Here is a 25260-nt window from a genome sequence, read left to right on the forward strand (position 1 = left end):
CTTTTTATAAGAAATTTCAAACAAAATAAACAGGAAATTGGCTACCTCCGGAGAAAAAACAAGAGTGTGTAATCTTTTCCGGTAAACGCTTGAATGAGATTTCGATAGTAAAGGAAATATTGAAGAGATTCACGGTGCATGCAAGAGCTGTTACTCAAAGGATGTTTACATGAGAGTTTAAGCGCATCTCCAACCAACAATTCAATCAATTATATCTGTGAAATGGAACGTCTGCTAACGTTCAGAAGATAGCAACAAGTAAAAAGATTTTCCAACAACAACAAAAGGAATTTATATTTATACAATGGTTTCAAACCTATTTATCAAGTTCTTGAGCATTAATTAGCAAGCGGCAAATACAGAGAGATTTAATGGAAGTTTAAATGCTAGTATAAACAGAAAAAAGCATGAGCAATAAATAAAACAAAACAAAAAAGTAGAAAACACACATACACATACCACTCTGCATTAGTCACTTTATTCAAGCAAAATCATCGAGTAAAACATTATATACAAGAAAAATTCAGAGTTGGTTTAGGAAAAAAAAAAAAAAAAAAAAATGAAAATTTCGAAAATTTATTATTGTCTTATTTTGTATTAAAGAATTAAATAATAATAAATATTGTTTTTAAACATGTCTTCACATACTTAATCTACTTCTTTTATCTTATTCAAATAAAAAATTTTAAAAAATGAATTCTAAATCGATAATCAATTCTAATAAGCAAAGAAATTTATACTGGACTTTAAAAATGTTACTAAACACTTGGTGCATAGATCGAATTTGTTCAAGAAATCAATGATCTAAACTACGACATTTGAGGCAAAAGTTGCATCACAAAAAGAAATCAACTGTCAAAGAGGAAAGTCTGGATTTTTAGCAAGATTATAATGCCAAATATACAGACATTACTAGAAAGGAAGGGGAAAAGGGGTAGGGGTGAAAAGCTGATAATTTATATATAATTTATCTCATCAAACACAAATATTGAAAAGTAAAATAAGTCTGATTAACTGAAAAATAATGAATAAATGTATGAGAAAAAATATTTGAAATATTGAAAATATTGTAGCATTAATACTCAAAAGAAAATTAATCAATTAGAAGAACTATAAAATTCTATTTCGAAAACGCTGACATCCGAGCTTCTAAAAATTTTTGTCATGCCTGAATGTAACATTCATTAATTAAGAGAATTTTTTAAAAATTGACAATTTTTTTGCCGAGAACTGATCAGTTTCTTATTGTTATCAGTTATTGTGTATAGACAATAATAAATTTTCTTATTGTGAATACAAGTTCTCAGCATAAAAGTAAAACAAATGTGAATACATAGTGTTACTTTTATGTGAATATGAATACAAATGTAAATAAATGTAAATATACCGTCTATCGTATCTATAAACCAGCAGAATTACCCCGAGTAAGTTTTAGGGTAGGGCCTCTCTTTTGTGGATGAACAATACTCATATAATGTGGGACAATATCTCGATTAAATAACACTTCCTCCCACAAATAAATAAATAAATAAATATTCATTGTTTATCGACAATGCTCATCAAAATTTTACTCTCACTTTTATAAGCATGGATCAATCGTCTTTTGTTTGATTGGTTTATGGGGAGGGAATAGCCCTAAAAAAATATTCCTTTTGACCTACAAATAGTTGAAGGCCTGAGGTCCCCCTAATTACACCCACACATGATTTCTCGTAAGGGGAAATAAAACTAGACTATGCGATATCAAACATTAAGTTTGAAAACCTACTGACACCGATATTTCAACACTGCTTTGTTTTGGAAATCCGTACGAACTTTGCACATCATCTCTCGTACTTGCAACAAGACGCTGTTGGCTTAGAAGCAACGAAGGGGAAAAGAATGAAAAAACACCTGCAATCAAGTGAGGTGAAAGTGTGGGGAAAGGGAAAAAAGAGCTCCCCCCCAACTTCTTTCATTCTTCCGTCAATCCCGCCGAGCAAGGTACATAAAGGGTCAAATGAAACAACCATAGTCCACGGCTAGGTCCATTACCAAGATGGTGGCTCCGGGTTCACAAACTTTCAGCTCAGCAATTACATGAGCTTTTGAGTTGAGTACCACCCGTGCTAACCTTTATCATAAACCAGACGATTACTTTGAATTTTCCCCCTTCTTTTTCTTTCTTTTTTTGCTTCTCAAAAATGAAAAAGAAAGAAGGAACAAAATACATATTTGCTTTAAAAAATTCCTGGACAACAGAGAAGAATGTCGCACGAAACAGGCATAACTTTCGAATCGAGGTGATCGACAGCTTTCCCATTGGACGAATCGAAAAGTCAATAAACTAATAAGAAATAACTAGAAGTAAAAAAATGCCATTAAGCTAAGGAATTTTCAGAGGAAAAATAAATATCCTTTAGAAATTTTAGTAAAAAATCAAAATGAAAGAAATGTCGGTATTAAATTTGGTATTAAATAAAAAATACATATAGTTGTTTTTACTAGCAAGCATAGAAGAAGCATAACAACGACAGTACATGAAGTACAGCACCACTGATTATTCGCTTGAATTCCGACATTTAATTACTACAATACACTGATAAAAGTTATACAGTAAATATACAATACCATGAAAGCTATAGCGATTGGAGTTAACCTTTTAGTTAAACTGGAAGGGGGGGGGGGTTAGCAGATATATAAAAAGGCAAAAACTAATTAATAACGAATAATTTTTTTTTGAATCCATATATTTCTCAGAAAGTAAATGCTTTTATTTTATTTTCAAAAAAGAAAGAAAAAAAAAAACCCTGGATAATATAAAATTATGAAAACGCACAAGCCATTCCATAAACTAAATTGGTATTGTGATGTACTATTTTAAGAAAGCCATAGCTAACTTTTTTTGGAGATTTTAATTAGCAAAGGGGGAAAGAGACAGAGAGAGAGAAAGTCTTTCCAGAGTTTCTTTGTTGACCGTGTTTTTCTTTTAGCTATTCTTTTTCGAAGCTAATATTTACTTATCCTTTGAATGGAGTAATTACGTTTAAACTCAAGTAATATTTCTCTATATATTTTTAATCAGTAGAAACTATTTCCCCCCCATTTTTCATCTCAACCCAATTTGGGCGAAATCAAAGCTGATTGATGTTTGCGCAAAAACACGGAGAATTTCCACGTCTGAAAGTGGTCAGTATATTTCTACCTTTGTTTTGTATAAGGAGGATTTTTCACATTCTTATGAGATTAGAAAGCAAAAATTGAAAAAAAAAAAAAAAAAAAAAAGTATTTTTGAAATTATATTTACCTGGCATGCAAACGCAACGGAAGCCACCCCTTTCATCCAAGCAGGTGCCTTCATTCTGGCAGGGATTCGAATCGCATTCGTTTATATTTATTTCGCATCTAGGACCCGTGAAACCTTTGGTGCAATTGCAACTGAAAGAGCCGGGGATATTGACGCATTTCCCATCATGCTCGCACGGATATCCTGCACATAAAAAACATGAAATAAATTTCACAAAATGAGGAAACATTTAAAAAAAAACACCAGCAATTAACAAAAATAGACTTCATTACGTACCTTCTTCGCATTCATCAACATCTTCTGTGCAATCAGTTCCCTTGAAACCATTCGGACACGAGCAAATGTAAGTTCCGTCAATAGGACTGGTATCGCACATAGCACCAGCGTGGCACGGGTCACTGGCACACGCGTCATCCAAGTGACAAAGGAGACCTTAAAGAATCGCACAGCATGGTCAGGCAGAGTCACAAATTTAAAAAAAAGAGCAATTCTTTGTCTAAAAAAAGTTATTAAAAAAAATTCAGGTGAAAGTTTTACCTGTTTTCCCAGGAGCACACTGGCAATAAAAAGATCCAACTCTGTCGTGGCAAGTAGCACCGTTGAAGCAGGCAGCCACAGCACAATCGTCAATATTTTCTGAGCAGTCATGGCCGGTCCATCCGTTTACACAAATACAAGTAAAACCACCTATTGTATTCGTGCAAGTGGCACCGTTTTTACAAACACTGGGTCTCAGAGCACATTCGTCGACGTCTTTGCTGCAATAAGTTCCTATAAAAAATATAAATAACATCCATTTGTAGACCAACATTTTAGATGAGTTATAAATATATACATAACTCAAGTGGTATGTATTTCAAATGCTTTTCAGTGTCATAGTTTTTAAATTCCCAGATATATATTTTAATATCTCATAAAGTTTAATTATAAGCAGCCTTCATTATAGTACAACACAAATGCACAGAATGATTCTGAAAAGGAAGATTAAAATTGCTTCGTCGATTTTTCATGCTCTTCCAGAAAACGAGAAACTGAATAATAATGGTAAGTTCTGTGAAATGAGTGTCATGTCCATTCCATAAAAAGAGACACAAATGAATTTAGGAAGTCCTTTCAATGTAATAAATTGTCAACTTCTAAAAAGAAGATACCAATCATTAATATTAACTGATTACTAATAAAATATTATGAATGTGAACTTCAGCTTATTAAGTTTCTTTTCGATTTCTAATTTAATTATTTTCTCCAATTCCTTCCTTCAACACATGATTTTTTCCCAACATAAAGAAATAATTTATAGGAAGCTAACAATAGATCATAATTCATATCATTATGAGCCATTTAATCATTAGAACTGCACACTAGGAAAAAAAACCCAAAGTAACAAAAATTAAATGATTATACGCAGAAATAATAATAATAAAAAAAAAAAATACAGAGTAATGCTTCATTTTAAATTACCTGTATAATTAGGTGGGCAATGGCAAGTGTAACCATTAACTCCATCTATGCAAGTGGCTCCATTCTGACAAAGATTCCCAGGACAATCATTGATATTTTCTTCGCAATTTGTGCCAGTGAATCCTAAAAATATAATGTTAATTAGTTTTCATTGTGATATATAGAGAAATAAATGGAAACAATAAAAAAAACTATTAATAAATAGAAACAAACAATAAATCCGCACGGATCATTTTGTAAAGGAAAAGTAAATTCATATTCCCCATATATAATCTGGCATGTTTGATAGTTTGTTTAATTATATTAACATTCTCTTTTAAAGCAACATTGGGACTATTTTGGAACGGACCACGTATTTTCTAACTGCGTTCAGATAACGAGGTCGACACTTGAGCTAATCTTTTGGCAGGATGATAAAATATTTGAAAATGAAGATCTTCGTAAAGCAAATACATTTAAGATGATACATGAGTCTATGTTTGCCATATTAAAAGATCACGAGAACTGACCCAACTGATTTAGGAAGAAAACCACTTTGAAATTGAAAATGTTATTTCGCATTATATCAAATACGTTGCAAGCCGTGGTTTCTTAAAACTTTTTCCGCTATCAATATAATTTTTAAAGTAATAAAAGTTTTTTTTTGTTTTGTTTTTGTTTATATCATTTTCACGACCCCAATAAATATATTAATAAAATACTCAATGAACAATCGCTGAAAAAGGAAAAAAATGTAAGTAATTAAAAAAATTATTATAACGTCATATTTAATTCAAGAAGGTTTCTCTTGTTTTTTAAGTGCAATAGCGTTGATATGCTGACATGCTATCTGTCAATTGTCATGCGACATGCATATCAAAAATCATGCTAAACTCTCTAGATGGGGTTTTCTTCCTAGAAGTTCATTGCAAAATGTTTTTTTCCCCTTCAAAATTTTAATTAAGATTTGTTTACTAGACCTTAATTGAAATTCTAATATTTTTCATTGATGATATCAGAGCATATTATCATACAAAAACCATTTTTAAACCACTTTGAAATGTTCAAGAGTTCTAGAGATATCAATTTTATTTTTGCATATTTTTTTTATTTCTAAATTTTAAAAAATTTTTAACGCATTTTTATCTAACTCCATTTATATACATGCGCGTTGTGAAGACATTTAAAACAGTTTCATCGTTATTATTATCTTTATTTCAATCAAGAGTAAATTTTAAAAGTTAGATAAAGATTTAAAAAAACTTAAGTAAGTATCTTGTTACAAAGTTTTGAAAAGCTCCAATATGCCTTTTTTCTTTCTTCATCATTTAATAATGAAAAATTTAAAATATAGATTTCGCGATCTCCCAAAATACTATTTAAGAGTACAGCCTCTTTTCTATATTAATTAAAGTTAAAAAAAATCGTAATAAATTATTAAATGCGTTGAACTGAAATGTAAAATTCCCACAAGAAGTGAGCAATAGATCTCTCTATCTGGCGTTAAAAATCAACAGGTTCGATTAAAGACATTGAATCATAATAAGAATAAGAAAGGGGATTCTTTATGTTTCGCATACAGGCCTACTATTGAAATGAAGCCAAGATTCCGTTAACGAACAATGCGTGATAAAGCTTCATAATGAGAGGGCGGAATCTGATCTTGATCTCCAAAGATTGTTTCCGTTTCATTCTGTATGTAGTTCGTGATTTTCTTCTTCTTTCAACTATAAATTAACTTTCTTGAGTCAAATAGCGTATTTGATTTCAAATAGCATCGAATTCCTCAAATATAAAGAGAAGATTGTATTTAGCAATGCACCCCATGATGATTTGATTTCTACGAAAGCAGCCAATGATTGCAATTGAAGCCAACCAGAATTGTTAAACTGAAAAGTGGGGAGATGGGGGTGGGACTTGAGATGAATATCATTTCTGATAAAATATAATTCGGATTACGGTTTAATTAATCATCAAAATCAAAATCGAATGCAGGCAAAGTTTATTCAAAAGTATTCATTGCAACACCACGGTTTAGGGCATTTAGAGGGAAAAAAAGTTTGGAAGGCAGGGTTCCAAATCAAATGTCATCCTCATCATCTGACCACGGCTGGAAATTACGAGGTCCGTCGTCCCAAAATAGCCATAGCGTTGCTTTAAAAATGGGACATTAATATAACTGAACTAAAGGAAAACCGTCTTACATGAATAAGGACCAACTCATGTTCGTTGGATAACAATGAAATGAAGCGGCTAATTTAATTTTGGAATCTATTGAGACGGGGAAAAAAAAAAAAAATGTGTTAAGCCAAGATTCACTCAGACGTTAATGTACCATGTGACTCCAACATGATGTGAACTGGGCTTATGAAATGATGAATACTGACATTCGTCGGCTGAAGCTTTACATGGGAGCGAAATAATTTTTTTTAAAAATCGTAAAATAAGACACTTTATTTGTTAGAACAGATATCTTTTTAATAACGCGTGGAAATTACTTGATGATAAAAAGTCTTTTCTATGAAAAGATTATAACGCACGGATAGAAGATACGAGTAATGAAGTTCAAAATTTCAAAATGCAGAAGAGAAAAAAACAAAAATAAATTTATAAAGCAAATAATGGGATTTCTCTATCTACATAGCTTTATTTTATTAATTTTTGCGGTTATTGTAAAGAGATGAAAGCATGCGCAACAGACGATCGCCAAAAGTGCTGAAATGCAAATGTCCCAAAGATCTGAAAGAAAATTTAAAAAAAAAATGTTTTCTACTACAAATTTTATTTTCAGTATATATAAATACTTTGTCTTTTACATTTTAAGAATCTCTGAGAGAATTCTGAATTCGAATAACTGCAAACAATGATAAATGATTTCACATCGGTCATTTTAAATTTTTATAACCTGAGACCCCAAATACAAATTAAGACTACTCCAGGATAGAATTCTAATTCAACTTATCACTCAGAAAGAATTCTGCATTCAATTAATTATAGACAAAATCAAATGATTTCACATCGGTCCTTTCAAATATTAGAGCCTGAGATCCCAAATCAAACCTGAGAATAATCCAGCCCAGAATTCTAATTCATCTTATCAATCAGAAAGAATTTTGAATTCAATTAATTTTAAACAAAGTCAAATGATTTCACATCGGTCCTTTCAAATATTAGAGCCTGAGATCCAAAATCCAAAATCGAGAATAATTCAGCCCTGAATTCTAATTCATCTTATCAATCAGAAATAATTTTGAATTCAATTAATTTTACACAAAGTCAAACGATTTCACGTCGGTCCTTTCAAATATTAGAGCCTGAGACTGATCCAGTTCAGAATTCTAATTCATCTTATCAATCAGATCATGTAATTTCCATCGTTTCTAATTTCGGAGGGCAAATGGTTTTATTATTTAATCAATTGAAAATAGGAATGTTCAGACAGAATGATGATATTTATGATCATCATTTAAGACGACGCTGTTGAAGCAATTCATTTGAAATGCCAGACATGCTCCCCACAAAAAATTTAACCTTCATCGAAGCTCTTTCACAGGAGAAAAAATGGATGACTCAAACGTTTTAAATCTCAGGCACAGAGAGATCCTTGGGTGTCGACAAGAAGACAGGAAAGGGAAATTTCCCAACGATCCCGCCAGAAATTCTTGTCGAAGGAATAACACATGGTGGTAACAGCGAGAACAGACATCCCCTGTGCAATAAAAAGTAAAAGGTCGAGTCATCAAAAGAACTGGTCGAAGAAGGATGTGAAGATAGGGTGGAGGTAATGTTATGCAGAGTTTTCTTGAGTAATGGCTTTAAAGGTGAGGGTGGATGATAAGATCTCCTGTGGATTCGTCTCTGACCTCGCGCAGAGCCGAACCCCTTTTCTTGGAAGAAACCTATTCTTATGCAACGCCCAACCAGCCTATTCTTTTTTCAAAAAGGGATGGCTCGAACTGAAAGGATTAATCCTCTTTGAAAAGGGTTGGTCTATAAGTAGGGAACGTGAAGTCCTGTCTGCAGCATAACAAGAAAAATGAGAGTGCGCCAAGAGGTAACAAAACTTTCTACCGCGTGATCTTGCGAAATTGAGTTGTTTCTTCGGTCACTCAGCATTTCAAACCATTGTAAAACTTATTTTGTTGCCATATGGTTATTTATTTTTATTAGCATGAGCTTTTGTTTGTCAATCGAAAGTTGGGACCAAGTGGATTATTCAAAAGAAAATGAGTAAATATAGAAAATTTTGGAATTAATTGTTCAATAAGCTGAAATGGATCAAATATTTAAATGCTTTTCCTATGGCAATACATTTATCACATATATTTTATATTACTTAACATACTTTCCTTACAATAAAGGAGTCATACTGACCATTGCAAAATATGCATTTCCGAAAATTTTACAATAATTAATATTTGTTCTTTTTTTGTGGAATAAATATCAAAGGGCAATCAGACATACATTTTTGCATATAAGATATTAAAGCTCAATAAAAATTTTGATTTATAATAGCAGATGTATTTTAAGAAGTCAACAACTGCCGAAATTATAAACAGATTTATAAAATTATTTAAATTACAGCAGCTGAAGTAAACTTATTCCTAATTGTTATCCTGTCTGAATTTTAAGCAGGTTTAAATTTGCTTTACAACTGAGAAATATTACGACGAATTTTATCACTTATTAGCCAGCATTATTAAAATTAAGAGATATTAACTATACCTATTCAATGAAATCAATTTCATTTCTGTGGGGTTTTTTTTAATCTTAAAATGATACGAAGACAATTTTAGTAAGATCATTGTTTTGGAAGATATAAACATCAATTTCTTTAGGCAAGTCGTGATTACCGATCTAATAACGGTAAAGCCTATTTTTGTGCTCGACTGAACTTTTGGTTTGAAACTTATTTTTTGGCTTCTCTTTTCTAATTAAATGCACTATTTTGCTGATATTGGGAATCCTTTCCAAAACATTTAGTTATATTTTGCAGCTCCATCAATTAACTTAGCGAAGTACTCAATTCAATGTAGCTGTAAATATATTCAAAGAAATGCAGCAGTTAAGCGAAAGAATAGATAGAAAATCGCCTAGAGCTTTCTTGCTATTTCGTTAAATTTGGAGTATATTTTGGAGCGAGGTGTTTTGATAAGAGATTAAATCTTCTACAACAATCCACACCAAGTATGGGTACGATTGAAACAGTCTAAAATTCGTAGGATATTTTGTTTATATTTGACTGTTGCTAGTCGACAATAAGTAATAAGGGATATTTCTGTGCCACGTACGTTAGTGTTTATATATATATTATATGAATGTCTTCAATCATGCTTCTAATTTCAATATAAAAATCACACAAGAGCATTCACTGACCACTCAGTCATTGGTCAACGAACACTGAAATCCATACATGTGTGTGTGTGTGTATGTGTGACATCCTTTCTTGCATAGTCTCGCCGCATTGAGTGCACAATCCCCCAACTACAATAAATCTCTTTTGTCCAAGATCGGAACCTTTCCCACGCAACGGAGATATCTCTCGGAGTTAACGGACCGGCTGATTGCATCACAATGGACGAAACCGCTAGACACAACAAAGGAAAATCACAACAGTTAAGCTGGATATAACTGCGATGATACCATGTTAATGTGGCGCTTGAGAGGAAAGTTAACGTATGATTTGGGTGAGATGCTTTCCAGAAGATAAAGAAATCTGATGAATCACGGGGAATGGTTCTGTGGTTTCAGTGTTTTTCTTATATGCTTCCTAATTAAAGTTATTTTTGTTTGTAATAGTGAAGGAAAGGAAGGAATTGTTTCTCTATAATCGATTAAATAGCAGAGGAGGAAAACGAGTTGCAAAGCGAGTGAATTTACACTAAATTTTAATTTTGATTTATTTATTGGAATCACGTTATGCATCTAAAAACATCAAACTGAGCAGATAGGATCTTAATTTTCAATTATTTATTGGAATCGCGTTACACATCTAAGGGGAACAAACGTAAAATCTTTTTTTCCGTTTATTATTATTTATTTATTTTTAATTTCAAGAATGATATATGAAATTTGAGGCCTGATAATAATTATAAAAAATGTTTTCCAAAAATCTACAATTTCTTGTGCCTTCAGAAACTATTCAGAATTTACAAAATTTAAAACCACCAGTTAAAAAAATACCATTAAAGCCTAATATGATTTCTCTAAAAATTCTTCGTCAAATGAATTATGAAATCATTTGAAGTAACCTTTTTGATTACTTCTAAGTTACTTAATTTTTTTTATTAAATAGGGAAAGGTAAAAAAGTGCTAATAATTTCACACTGGGCCAGTCAAATAAATAAAACCGAGAGAATATTGAGAATTTATTGATAAATGAAATTAGCTTCCTGACCTAAAAGTACAACTGACAAGAGTTAGTAGCTGAAAAAATAAATCACGATAAAAACACAGACCAGAAAACGGTTTAAGAGTTGAAGATTGCATCTATACATTTATATATCATACATTTATATATGATACATTTATATATCAAACCCAATCAGATGAAAAATCTAATAAGAAATACAGACATTTAATAATTACATAATATGAATGACAATCGAGGATAAGACTTAAATCCCTCAGAGTACCACATAAAAATAATTCTGCGTATTTCAAATTCGAATCTTTCAGTCTCTTATATCTTCCTATAGGATTCTTTTTATCGGCTTATGATGATTAAATACAGCATCTTATTATGATAATCAACATAAACTGATAAAAAGATGTAAATAAGTAAAAAAAAAAAAAAAAATAAGTACAATGTTTAAGCACCCATTTTATTCTCTCTCAAGAGAACAGTATCACAAATCTCATGCAATATTTTAACATGCACATTAATTCAACACATTAAACATGCTTCAATGTTTAACACATTATTCAATTATAGATAACAAAAGGAAATAATTTCGTTTACAGAATGAGCAAAACGTATAAACAGCCATACAGTTCACTAGCGAACGAGCAAAGTGCAAATACGATAAGCAAGAATGTCTAGTGAATACACGATGCATTGCCATCTACAAATCCACGGCCATAAACACAGCAGTCAATGTCGAAATCAAAAAAAGAAATAATAAATGTTGCCGTGGGTGTGAAACTAGAGCTTTTTCTCTGGTACTTCTACCTGTGAATCAAGGTGTGGCCATGCCAGAATGGGAAAAACTTATCAAGAATGCTCTCATCCCATCAGGGAACTATCAAGGCGATTAACTAAAGAAGGGGGGGGGATAGAACGGTCGCAACGACAACTGAGTGCTCTCCAACAAAACATGTACTACTTTATAGCGCCTCTCTGTCCAATGTAAAAGAAATAAATCTTGGGTCTGATGAATACCCGCCCTTGCCAGTGTCAAAAGGCCTCTAAATTGATGGCGGTTCCAAGAAACCCAGGACGTAGGGTGTGATAGTGGAGATGTGAAAACATGAGGAATGACCTCTACACAATAAATTACTATTAATGTTATTATTTTTTATATTACTCCAAGCACTTTTTACTTTCTCGTATATGAAATACAGAGAAAGTATTACAATCGTCAAAAAATTTTAATTCGAAATTTAGACCAATCTCCAGCTTTCTTGAGTTAAAACACATATTCGGTATTATATCTGTCTGAACACGATAACTCAAAAACGGTGTGATCTAGATGGTATATACAGTTAACGATCATATTCGTAGATTTTTTTTTTTTTTTTTTTTTTTTTTTTTCCCTATATTTGGCTGTTTGAGTATAAGTGAACACTAAGACCTATGGAGATAAAATTTGGTACATAAACTTAGCATCTAAAATGCAGATTCTTTTCCACATTTCTGAACCACATTTGTCGAAAGGTTGACAGTCTGTCGATCTGTACGTTTGCATCATGTAAACGCAATGAAATTCAGAATGTTATATTGTAACTACAACAGTAATTTCGCGCTAAATTCTGATTTCAGTCGGCTGGTAAAAAGGCACCAAAAATACATATTCGCAAGATGAAAAACAGTAAAAATGCTTGATTCACGCCAAAAAACTATAGTTCGCCATACAAAGCATTTGCAGCTTTATCTAAAGCCCAAAATTTTATGTGGGAGGTGGAAGACAAGTCAGAGTTTAAGAGAGACCGACCAGTCCCGCTAGTTTACTATCCCACCTTATTTCAAGATATTTGAAGGGAAAGAAGTAAAATCAAGGTCATTTTAACAAAATAAATAAAGTTGGTGTAACTTGGTACCTCAACAGAACTGTAATCAGGAATTTGAGTATATGCACTAACAATAAAAACAGTGTTTTGAGAAACAATTTACTAATTGTGACACAGCATACTGCATTCTTTAATATAATATTTTATTAAGTGACTAAGAACTATGTTATCAGGTATTGCGAACACCTATTCTACTTTAAAATAATGAAAAAGCAGTGACTTCTATTACAACCATAGTTAAGTAATTTCACACTGATTGTCGCTGTATGAATATTTTATTGAATTGATATGCGTGCTTATGTAATATTACAGAATTGATGGCTGTCTCTTGCAAACTTTAATTATAGCTTTATTTCAATATAACAAGTTAAATATTAAATCAATTTACTGATCCAAAATTAAAATAAAATAGATATAATAAATTTTAAGGAACCCCTGAATCAATAGCATTCTTATGTGGGCCCAAACCGCCCACAGCATACGAGTAAAATAGTCTTAAATTAAATGCAGTTGCAACAAAGATGTTCTGCCTTCAGAACATTGAATGGACTAATTATTAATTGGGTTTTTGTTTGTTTGTTTCCCCTTTCCTGAATCGCAAGAATACATGGTTCTCAATGTTTAAGAATTTGAATCTTCCTTTTATATGAAGTCTAATTGGACTATTTTCCAGGAAGGTTTTTATTAAATATCAATTTTTTTTTTCTTATTCTATTGGAATTTTATAAAGTGAAATATTAACTTATCTTCTATTTACTTGTATTTATTATTTTTAATGACGTCACTAAATAAAGAGCAAGCCTTTTTTGTTTTAATAATTAACTTTTTCGAATATAATATTAAAAATAATTTCTTTAGTTTTAAGTTCAATTTTTTTAAAATTTAATCATTTAAATTAAGGAAAATTTAAAATTAAAAGACCAAGAATTTTTGAAAGTATTAATAACATAAATAAACAAAAAACAATTTAAGAACAAAAAATAATGATAAATAACCGTATATTTATAACAATGCGCTCATTAACAGAAAGATGTGGTTAATTGGTTTGAAATTTGAAAATCATGCATAAATAAATAAATGGTTTAAATTAGTATTTACCAATTTAAATCATTTGGATCTCTTTCTCTTGCGGTATATAAATGCTATTTACCAACTTCCATCATACCACCAACGCTGGAAGGTATGAATCCATAATTTTTGTAAAGGTTTGGATGGGCGTTTCCCAAATGAGATTAAAGCAACGATGAATAAATAAACAAATAAACAAAACATAAACTGTATAATAGTGGGAAGGCCATTGTAAGGTTTGCAGCGAGGGGGGGTCATGGAACTTGTGTATTCCTAGGTCCAGTTCGAAAGCTGCTTGGTGGGTGGACTCTCCTCTCAACGGAGAGAGATGGGAAGCTGGGCAAGGAATGAAATTATTCCTGTTGCTAGAAGGGAGAGGTCAGTTATTATTTTAGTTTTCACCTTCTGCTCGTTGCTGATTGCAGGCCTGTCACCGTTTCCGTAGCTACAACCGTTGCTGTAAATGGGTTGTTGCCATTATTATTATTACTACGACGGCTAAGGTGGAAGGACCCAAAGGCTGGGTTATGGGAAATAAGGCTTTGTTCTTCGCCTGCCAAGACGAGATCGGAATACCAAGATTATTATGAGAAAGAGATGATAATTGATGACTGCAGAGAAGGGTAGACGAAGAAGGATGCGATATTGTGTGTATGCGTTGTACACAAAAACAGGGTAGTTATAAGTGTACTGAATTATCATGGTGTCAATCGCGGTTCTCAAAGTATTATTTAACTTGCATGGGAAATATAATATTGAGAACACGTTCCAGAAATGATAATTATGAGTTGGATATTTATTTCTGATTGTTTTTCGTAATGTAACGCCATCGATAAAAGATTTTAACTACTCAAAGAAACTGAAATGAGATGAATATCAATCGTTATAAATTATCGAAACGAGAAAATAATTGGTGTATAGCATAAAAAAATTTATGAAACATATTCTAAAAGTAATTCCTTGCCATTAAACATTATATATTAACATTTGTTTTTAAAAGCGTATATATAAAAACAAAATAAAAAGCATTACAGTGTATAAGCAAAATTTATAATTCAATTTGTAATCCTTTACTTTCATGTCATTCATCCACGCTTATCAGATTTTTGAAATTTAATGAAAGACTTTTAGACGATTTCGATCATCATATTATCAAATATTGATTCTTAACAACTATCTTCTTTTTCATAACTGCTGCAATTAGACACTTCAAACTTTAAATGAAACTATAGAAATTCAAATTTCAGCCATCATAATTCTTATGTATTCTTTATAAATACATTTAAGATGAATAAAAAAAAACAGTTGAATATTTTCCAGACATGTCTGCGAATCGAAAAACTCAGCAACAATAGCTTTTGGCAAAAAATTTGCAATTTAAATTCAAACAGCAAATTTGCTTTTCGAATTTCTGGTGAACTTTCGCCTACAATTTTGCAGATCCTGGCACAGGCAAGCTCCGAGAACTTCAGAGAATACCGAATTAACACATGATCATCACTCAATGACAAACTTACAACAGCACTAAAAAGTATTTATTTTTTTATTTTATTCGCGCACGTTTATGTAATTCTTAAATATCTTTATCTGCAACAGCGATGGAGAACGTACGCTTCCAATTTCTATAGTTCACAATACACCTAAGAAAAGTGCGATATAATAATTTCACATCACGTAACCATTCTTATCTATGTGACAGATAGGAAAAAATAAAAATGAAACTCGTTTCGAAATTTCTGTACCACCATTAACAGAGATGTTAAGCAGAATAAAATAATAGCGAAACCTACAAAAAAGCATTTCAGACAAAAGGCAGGGGTCACTGGTATATGCTCTTGGTGCAGATAAGAATCCCTAAAGAAAATGGCTGACTTCAAACAGGGAAAAAAAAAAAAAAAAAAAAAAAAAAAATCATTCCTTTCCCTAGTTTTAAATCCAATTCTGACTATCACACAAGCAATCGCGACCTTCCAAGAAAATGCACAAAAAAGCAAAAAGAAAGAACATCGAAAAGAAAAACATTTTAACAGCTTTTCTGGAAGAAAAAAAAGCATGAACGCAAAAAAGGGGTTTTGCGTTCAATATTTAATCATCTGGATCCAAAAAGAACAAGTAACAGCAGACGACTAAAAAATAACACTTAGTTCGGAGACAACTAATGGCGGAAAAAGTGTTGGAGTTAAAAAAGAGCAAACTAAGTAGTTACTTGTCTATAGTGGTGCTTTTTTCTTCCTTTTTTTTTTTTCTTCCATGCTTTATACATTCGAATGACCGCTAAAATCAGAATAGCTCTTTTCCCCGTCTACACCTCTTCCCTTGGTAAGAAGAATCTTGAAATGCTTTTAGAGTTTAATGGATAGAATAGAGATAACTGCCGCATTTTGTGTTGTTAAAGTGCACAGTTCATGTCTTTTTACAATTTGGAAGTGTCTGAAACACGGCGCCAAAGGACAGTGCGCATTTGTTAAATACTGAGAAATAAGGAAATAACTTGACTAATCAGTTATAAAAAATACACTTGTGTATATATAGCAATGCCAGATGAAGCCATATTTCGAACGCTAATTTATCAAATATTTATTTTTCCTATTGTTTCTACTTAATTTTAAAAAAAACGTTTTTACTAATTTTTAAATACAAAAGATAAAAGTTTTGAAAATTATTATTTATTATGCTGTGTGTATAATAAAATGTAGCCAGTATTGCCTAATACATAAAATTTCGATATATAATACATAAAATTGTGATATTCACAATTTCGAAAATTTAATTTTAAAGCAGAAGAAATTATTTAGACCAGATTTAAATAATTCCAAATAAAATTTTGATCACATAAAAATGGCCCTTTAAATTTATTTTCTAATGATTAAATAAAGATAGCTTCCATTTTTACATTATTATTATTATTATTATTATTACAGAATGAATATATTGATATATCCTTCAACATTGATTACTCAGTCATCCGTAATACTTAGCTTCTTACCGATATATTACATTTAACATTGTACCAACAAATTATTGAAGAATAGATATTTATAAAGAATTTGAATTAATTAAAACCAATATTTTCAATTATCATTTAAAATTATTTAATACACTTTTATTATTAACTACACATATAAATGAAATATCAACAACAACAAAAAAAGAGATATTAACTAGTATCACGATTTTGTTGATGAAACAAACGACTTGTTAAACATTTACATCTGTTTTGATTAAACAGCAAGTACTTTTTTACAAGTTATCTTTGCTCAGTTTAACATCATAATAAATCCCATATACATATTTGCTATGGACTTCAATGTTTTTGTATTCATGCTAAAATAAGGTACAGTTTTTTTTCTAACCATGCTAAAACAGTTTTTTATTGTTGAAAGAGGGGTATTGGAAAGAAGGTATTTTCGGCGTTAATGTAATTCTTCGTCGCTTTCACTATATATCAGTAACTCTGTAATTTTCAACAAATGTTAGTTGTTGTTGGAGGAATGTATTGAGTATAGTTCACTCAAAACAAGATTTTACAAAAAATATCCCCCCCCCCTTTAAGCATAATTAATGTACATCTCATAAAGAGATATTAACTAAAACAGAAATCAACAGAGGACAGGAATGCAAAATTTTTTTACTCTAAATAGAACAAAGAAAATACAATGAAAATTATTAGAATTTCTTACCAGGTGGACAAGAACACTGGTAGTTAAATGTGTCAACATGCCTGCATGTGCCACCATTCAAACATGGACTAGGATCACATGGAATGTATTGAGTATCACAGTTCTGCCCAGTGTATCCAGGAGAACAATTACATCTGCAGGGAAAAAAAAAATAGAAATTAGACCAACATTACGAAAAGAAACAAGTGAAAATAAGTTACAAATATCATGAATAAAAAGTTAAGCCTATTTTACCTATAAGATCCCACTGTGTTAATGCACCTTCCATGCACACAAAGGTCTTGTCGACATTCGTCAATGTCTGTGGTACAGTTTGTACCAGTGAATCCACGGGCACAAGTACATCGGTAAGTATCTTTCAAGGAGTGACACGAGGCGCCATTTCGACATGGCTGGGAGGCACAATGATCTGGCAACTGACAATGGCGACCTGCAAAATCAAAAACAAAAATTCAGAACTCAAAAATGTACTTATATCACATTAAATTTCACAATGAGAAACTCTTTTTTAATAAACATAATTCAAATATGTAGCAGTTTTATGCCGCATTTATAAATTTTAAAACATTATTCAAATTACGAATATAATTTTTTCAAATAATTAAAATTATAAAATGCTAAAATTCTAAATAATTAAAATCATAAAATGTTAAAATTCTGAAATCAAGCCGAAATATAAAATTTTCAAATTTATCAATTCATCAATTATTAATATCTTTTACATCATTTCTGTCTCATATAAATTAAACCCGAAATAACAAAAGAAAAGAAAATTAAAAATCGGTCAGTGAAAATTAATATATTTAATAATGATTATACGTTGCTTTTGAAAAATTAATTGATTCAATTTGAAAATAAATAAAACACCCAGACAATTTTTTAAAATTAAAAAGGCATTTCCTAAATCTAAATCCAAATGGAATAAAATAAGACTGTCAACTATTTCCTATGCTCTATTTTACCAATTATTTCTATTGGCTTACATTAACTATTTATAAATAAAACAAGAAAAGTATTTTATATCAAATTTAATATTCATTAATTAATAAGGATATTTTACATTATTTCTGTCTCTTATTAACAAACTCGAAATAAAAGCAAAAAATAAGATTAAAAATCGTTCAATCAGTGAAAATTTATGTAATCCACGGTCATTATAAGTTGCTTTTGAAAATTTAATTGATTCCTTTTAACAGCAAATAAAACTGCGAGACATCTTTTAAATTACAATGGCATTTTAAAAATCTAAATCCATTATGGAATAAGGCTGCCAACAATTTTTTAAGCTCTATTTCGCTAATTATTTCTATTGGCTTACATTAAAATATTTTCAATATCATAAATCAATTAAAAACATCTAATAAAAAGTAATAATAATACGTAAATAATAATGATATATTTTTTTATAAATAATAATGCTATTTATCTGATTATCAAAAAAACAAAAGAAACAACTCAACATCACATTTCCTGGGGACAAAAGCATCATTACTTTGTCTGCGCGTACATTATTGATGGACATCTAACGGCTTAAATATTCCAAAGCTCAAAGACCCTGTTGATTGCGAAAGCGTGTTTTGACCCTTCCGTGACATGAAATACGAGTCGAATTATTCCATCCATAATTGTTCATGAATACCCACCACTCCGCACCAAACAAGCCCTTTTTGAAGACCACCACTCTCCATCCTTTCCCTCATGTAACAACTTTCGAACATTAATTACGTGGCATCGTGTTCACAGAAATTCCATGCTTTCAGTGTTCATCGACCTTACGAAAGGTTGCAGAGAACACAGGATCGGTTATTTCAATTTTGGCTTGTACACAGGCTCGTTAAAAAATGAGTCTGCGACAACAAAGAGGACGTCCCCTTCCACAATTAATCCTGTTAATTAAATGGATTCCGTGGGCTTGCTGAAAAGCGAATCGGACAGAATGGTTCATGGATGTACAGGGTTCAATGGGTTTCATTGCAAAGGCTAGTGCTTAAACGTCCATTAGAAGACTTTTTGATTGGAACATTAATCTTACTTGCGACAAGTACTGGAAAAAAAAATCCCAATATAAAAAGTGATTAAACTGAATGATAATAAAACCGTATTTCGATTATAATCAGCGCAGGGTGTGTCGGGTGAATAAGGTTTATAAGGATGACTTAGTGATGTCCCAAGTTGTTTTTTAAATAAAGTTTAATCCTACTGTATTAAAAAAATGACTTGGATGACTGACAAGTGTGATTAATTTTTCCAAAAGCCACAGTTTCATTATAACGGTTCATGACATAAAAAACAATAGTCTATCGCATCAATAATCAATTAAAATTGCATGTTCGTGATCAAAATTATTCTTAAAGCATATTAGATTTTAAAAAATCCTACGTTTATCGAATTGTACCGTGAATATATATCGACAATATGCTATCGACAATATGCAATTTATATAAATATTTGTGCTACATGCAGAATCCAACCTTCTTTCTAAAGTCGATCATGGCCTGTATACATACACACATTTCTTTTCAATAATAAAAACGTCAATTATATTATTATTCGTACACGAATTATAAGTTCTTTTATTACATGTAAAAGCTCAATTGCCGTTTTAGCTTCCATCTAATAATTTGTACCTTAATTTTTTTCCAATAAATAAAAAAAAAAATTCAAAGTGAAAAATAATAAATACAGCTAAGCAAGTTTTACTACTACAAACAACAAGAATAGCAATCTATTAATAGTACAAAATATACAGAAATATTACTAAACCGCAGGAAGTATGTATACTAAGAGAAAATGCTTCTCACGATTTAAAAGTGCATTTTGAACGATTAATACCTTTTTTTCCCTTAAATATTTCATTTCATTTGTTTCATTGAATTAAACACTAATCGCCTTTGATGATCAGCGGAGATAATTTATAATATAAAATTTAATTAATTTCAGTTAAATCGTATAATTTAATTTCATGTCTATGATTCCGACAAATTATTACTCATTAAAATCATATTGTTTTAATTGTCTTTTATATGTTATCTTCATCGTGTATATGGACTTTTCTAATGGAGATCAATTCCATGGTAAAATAGCGATATTAAAACCGATTAAAATCTTTAACCGATAGCGATTAAAATCAAGCGGTTCATTTAGCTTCTAAATTTCGTGGTATTGTGACTTCACTTTTGTATTTGCCTTACAGTTTTTTTTTATTTGCCATTTATTAAACTACACAAATATTAAACATATTATTTTAGCTTTAGCTTTGAACAAAGGAAGAAAATCACGCGATAAAATATTTGATGAAATAACGAAAGCGATTTAAATTTCAAAGCAGCAATATAATCTATTGTAGAAAATAAGGCAAAAATAAATAAATAAATAAAAAATGCTGAAACTCAGGGTGCACTTGTAAAACTATTAAGTTAACATCGTTAAAAAGACTTTTCAAATTTTGAAATGGTGTAAAATTTAATTTTGTGCAATAATATTTTGGGAAGTTACCGTGGAAAAAACGACAAAATTCAATCTAATTTTTAATAATTAAAATTCTAAGCAGAAAAATTTCAAAAAATTCACTCCGAGGTGCACTTTCCTAATTCTCCACGGTATATATGTGCCAAATTTAGTAGCAGTAGACCAAATGGTTTGGCCTGTAGAACATCAATAAATAGACATATATACACTTTTGTTATTAGATGACATGGAGATAATGCAATCTTTAGTACACTAGAAAGATTTTAATTATTTTAATTTTATAATTAAAGTTACATAACATTATTTATTTATTTATTATTACTTTAATAGTCAACAAATAACGAAGATTTAAAAAAACAAAACCCGCAAATATTAAAAAAGACGGGGGAACAAAACCCGTCGTACTATAAAACAAAAGAGAATTCTTCGAAGTCCATCTATATTGAGAAAAAAAAATGATTACTTATTACATCTGCATACATCTTGGGACTTTTTTCTTTTTTTCCCACGGGAATATCTAAAAATATGCCGGAATCCCAACATTGAGCGTGTCATTTTCAACTGCCGGAAATTAATGAGCGATCTGCGTCACTTAAAAGCAAACGGTTTTCCTGGACTTATCTAGACTGCAAGCAGGGGGCAGCTTGGCTGTCATTACTTCCAATAAGATAATGGTCACTTGGGGAGACACCACAAGAGAATGCCGACGATTTCAAGAAACATGACAGATTTTATTGATGGCAGGAAATTACTGTTATGAGGACTGAATGATCTACATTTAACAGCTAGCATGCAAATTCTAAACCATACCGGACCATTTCCTTCAGAAAAAAGGGAAGTTCCACTGCTCAATATTAGGCATTTCTTTGCGAATCGATTGTTTTAACACATCTGCTTAATTTGGAATGCAAATTAAGCAGATCAGAATCAGAATCGGAGATCAGAAATCAGTAATCTAAATGGCAACGGCAAAAGCATGATGTTTCTTAGTTCAGCGGTGTGACAAAGTGGTGATGAGCACCTTCACAACATAATTTGGAACAGCAATTTGCAAGTTTAAGGAAAAGATTAAAATTAATTGAATTAGTCTGGAAGAGACATAAAGCTAACGCCATGAAACATAGTATAATTATTTATGGAGGAAGCAGAGCTTTAATAGATTAACATTGCACGAGGACTATAGGGACTGATTTAATTAACTATGTTGGTTAATTATTTTCGAAAAAATCCAGAAAAATTACACGCGTAACTCATGGTAGTATCTAAGGCCGAAACAGAAATAATTTAGAAAAACTTAAATCCTCCAGATTAGCAACAAAGGTAGAAATTTTGGGTCTTTTTATAAACGGAAAGTTTATGTGGATGTTATCGATTGCTCCTCTAGTCCTTTTCCTAGAGCTGGGCACAAAAGAATCATATGCTGGCGTAATCTAATTAGATTCGCTGATCTGGTTTTAATTCGATCGGTAACAATTAATAAATCCATTGATATTTACTATTCATTGTCAGAATTGCATGTCTTCCTAAAAATAAATCACAAATTCCCAAATCGCAAAAGTAGTATATAAAAAAGACGGTAATGGTAAAGTCAATTTATAATGGTTAATGATGTCAACTGTCCATCAGATATTAATCTTTTATGTCTTTAATACAAAAAATTGATCTGAATTTATAAATGGGGCAAGTGCAAACAGCCAAGGATTCTTTTATCGAGTGCATGGAAAGATCTTGAAATTTAACAGTTATGGTTAAAAATTATAGCAATAACGAGATATTTAAAGAAATTATTAAATATCATTATAAAATGCATTTTCCCACCCTGTTTAATATAGTGGCAACGAACCACCATCCAGTAAAAAGAAAAGCAAAAGGAAATATTTAAAAAAAATTCTTATAATTAAATTTCATCCCATGAATTATTTTCTCACCATTATCTTATCTTTCTGTATTTCTGACAAAACTGCTTATATTTTTACATGTCAAATAAACATTTGCGTTCCCAAGCATTTAATACAATTCAAAACTTTTAATGTGAATAAACATTCTTTGTGTGTGGGCATAACATTCCTTTCTTGAATAGCTTTTTTCTTCCAAACATTTATCAATCTATCAATTTCAAACATTTATCATTATTTATTATTTATTAGTACAAATCAAATGTCACTTTCCATGAACTATTATACCAACTACAACCTGTTTTTTGATTTTTCGCAAAGATTTTTGTCACGATTTTTAAAATAGCGTTTTTAATGATGCGTGAAATTATACGAATACGAATGAGGTAATGAAAACAGTAAAATAATTACAAATATCTTTCCAATGTGAGAAGATTTCAAGCCCAAAAGTGATCTTACTGGCACTTCAAAGAAAGAGTTTAAAATAAATATAATTCATAATCGCGAAAAGTTTGTAAAATTTCGACAATCTGCAGAAGTGAATACACCAAAGCAATCCAAAAGCTCGCTAGAATACTCTGTAAAATCGGGGTATTTCAACAGAATAACAATATAGCATGCAAAAACTTCATATCACTTTCACGAAGACTTTAAAATCTCTTTTGTAATTAGGTTTATTTTTTTAATAAATAAAATATTTAAGACAGAAATTTTCATGCTTTTTAAGATAATTTTTTTTTCTACTAATGGTATATTAAAATAATTTCAACATTGAGATAGACTTAAGAAAAGGAATTCATTGAATTCATTAGATAAATATAATTTGTTTAATTAATTAAATTCGTTATCATTTTATGTGAGATAAGAAAATGGAACATCTAAATTTCTGCTTTATTGAAAAATGTTTACTCTTTGCCATTCAAAAGATTGATGAATTTGGTGGGAAGTATACTTCCCGTGACCTAGAAAAGTTTAATAGCATAAGTACTACATTTGCAATTTTTTTGTTATATTCTTCAAAAGAAAATGGAAAGCGGTAAATTTTTTTAAATTAAAACAAATATCAAACAAATTATACTTTTCTTCAAGAAATTAAATATAACCAACATTTAAATGGCACGTGAAGGTCATCTTTTGCCTCAATTATTTCACATTTCAGATGATTAAAAAGAAATAAGAAAATATATTTAAATCGGAGGAGAAACGCAAATGATAACTGTTAGATAAAAGAATTCAGGGACATGGTACCAATTATGAATTTATCAATCCGAAATTTTCTTTATCGGAAATAAATGATTAAAACAGGGAAAATGATGCTGAAAACTGGTGACAGTAACACATCGACTGCACGTATAAAGCAATAAATAACTGACAAAATCTGAATGACAGAATATTCGTTATGATTTATATTTCGAAAGAATCCCATGAAATTAATAATTTTGTATTAAAGATAGCGCTTTGTTGTTTAGACAATGACTTCACAAACTACAATAAGTATTACTAAAGATACATTACATCATTTTTGGTGGTACAATTTTTTTACATCAGGTTTAAATGAATGCTTTAAAAAATGCACAGAAGATGGTGCTTTTTATAACATATTTTTATTGTAAAAAGCTTTTACGATGACGTACATATTTTTTTTATTATTATTTGTCTGGTGCACATTTTTAAAATTTTGAGAACCCTTGGCACATATTATCGATTATTGGTATTTAATATTAAATGCCGTTCAAATATATTTGGATCATGGCGCAGGACTAAAATTACGAAATCCGTCATAAAATAGCACTAATGGAACGCAAATATACCTTAACGAAACTACACCTAAATGATATACCATAAAACTTTATCCCTACTTCTCGACTTGAGTTGTCAGAGACTACAAATCATTCAAAAAGCAATAAAAGAAATCGTCAAAAAATTTTTTCTTAGTGTACGTTGTATGCATTTATTGGTACAGATTTTCACTGCTCTAAACTGTGTACAGATAGACTGAACCGTTTTACTACAGATTTAGACCAAACCGGCCATGAAAATTCCATCTTGGCAAACCGGGTTTTGCTTCAAACAAGGGATATAGTATGTGAATCCAGTAATTACCATTGATGTCCATGCATTACATCCTACACACCACATCTGAAACAGAAACCGCCCGCCAGTACAGAATTTCCCAGGCAAATTGGACCGGCAA

At 30.8% G+C, this 25260-nt stretch overlaps 1 protein-coding gene across 1 annotated transcript in view; it reads right to left on the bottom strand.

Annotated features, from left to right (window-relative positions):
• The window catches only part of LOC129981929 (neurogenic locus Notch protein-like), a 132983-nt gene that overhangs the window by 23115 nt on the left and 84608 nt on the right, over positions 1-25260 (bottom strand). Inside the window, exons 4-9 of the mRNA XM_056092987.1 lie at positions 17938-18133; positions 17704-17837; positions 4748-4870; positions 3824-4057; positions 3563-3718; positions 3287-3469 (exon numbers count right to left, since the gene is read on the bottom strand). Coding sequence (XP_055948962.1) covers positions 3287-3469; positions 3563-3718; positions 3824-4057; positions 4748-4870; positions 17704-17837; positions 17938-18133 — 1026 coding nt within the window. The remainder of the gene's footprint in view (positions 1-3286; positions 3470-3562; positions 3719-3823; positions 4058-4747; positions 4871-17703; positions 17838-17937; positions 18134-25260) is intronic.

This window comes from Argiope bruennichi, chromosome 8, assembly GCF_947563725.1.
Source record: "Argiope bruennichi chromosome 8, qqArgBrue1.1, whole genome shotgun sequence".
Lineage (NCBI taxonomy): Eukaryota > Metazoa > Arthropoda > Arachnida > Araneae > Araneidae > Argiope > Argiope bruennichi.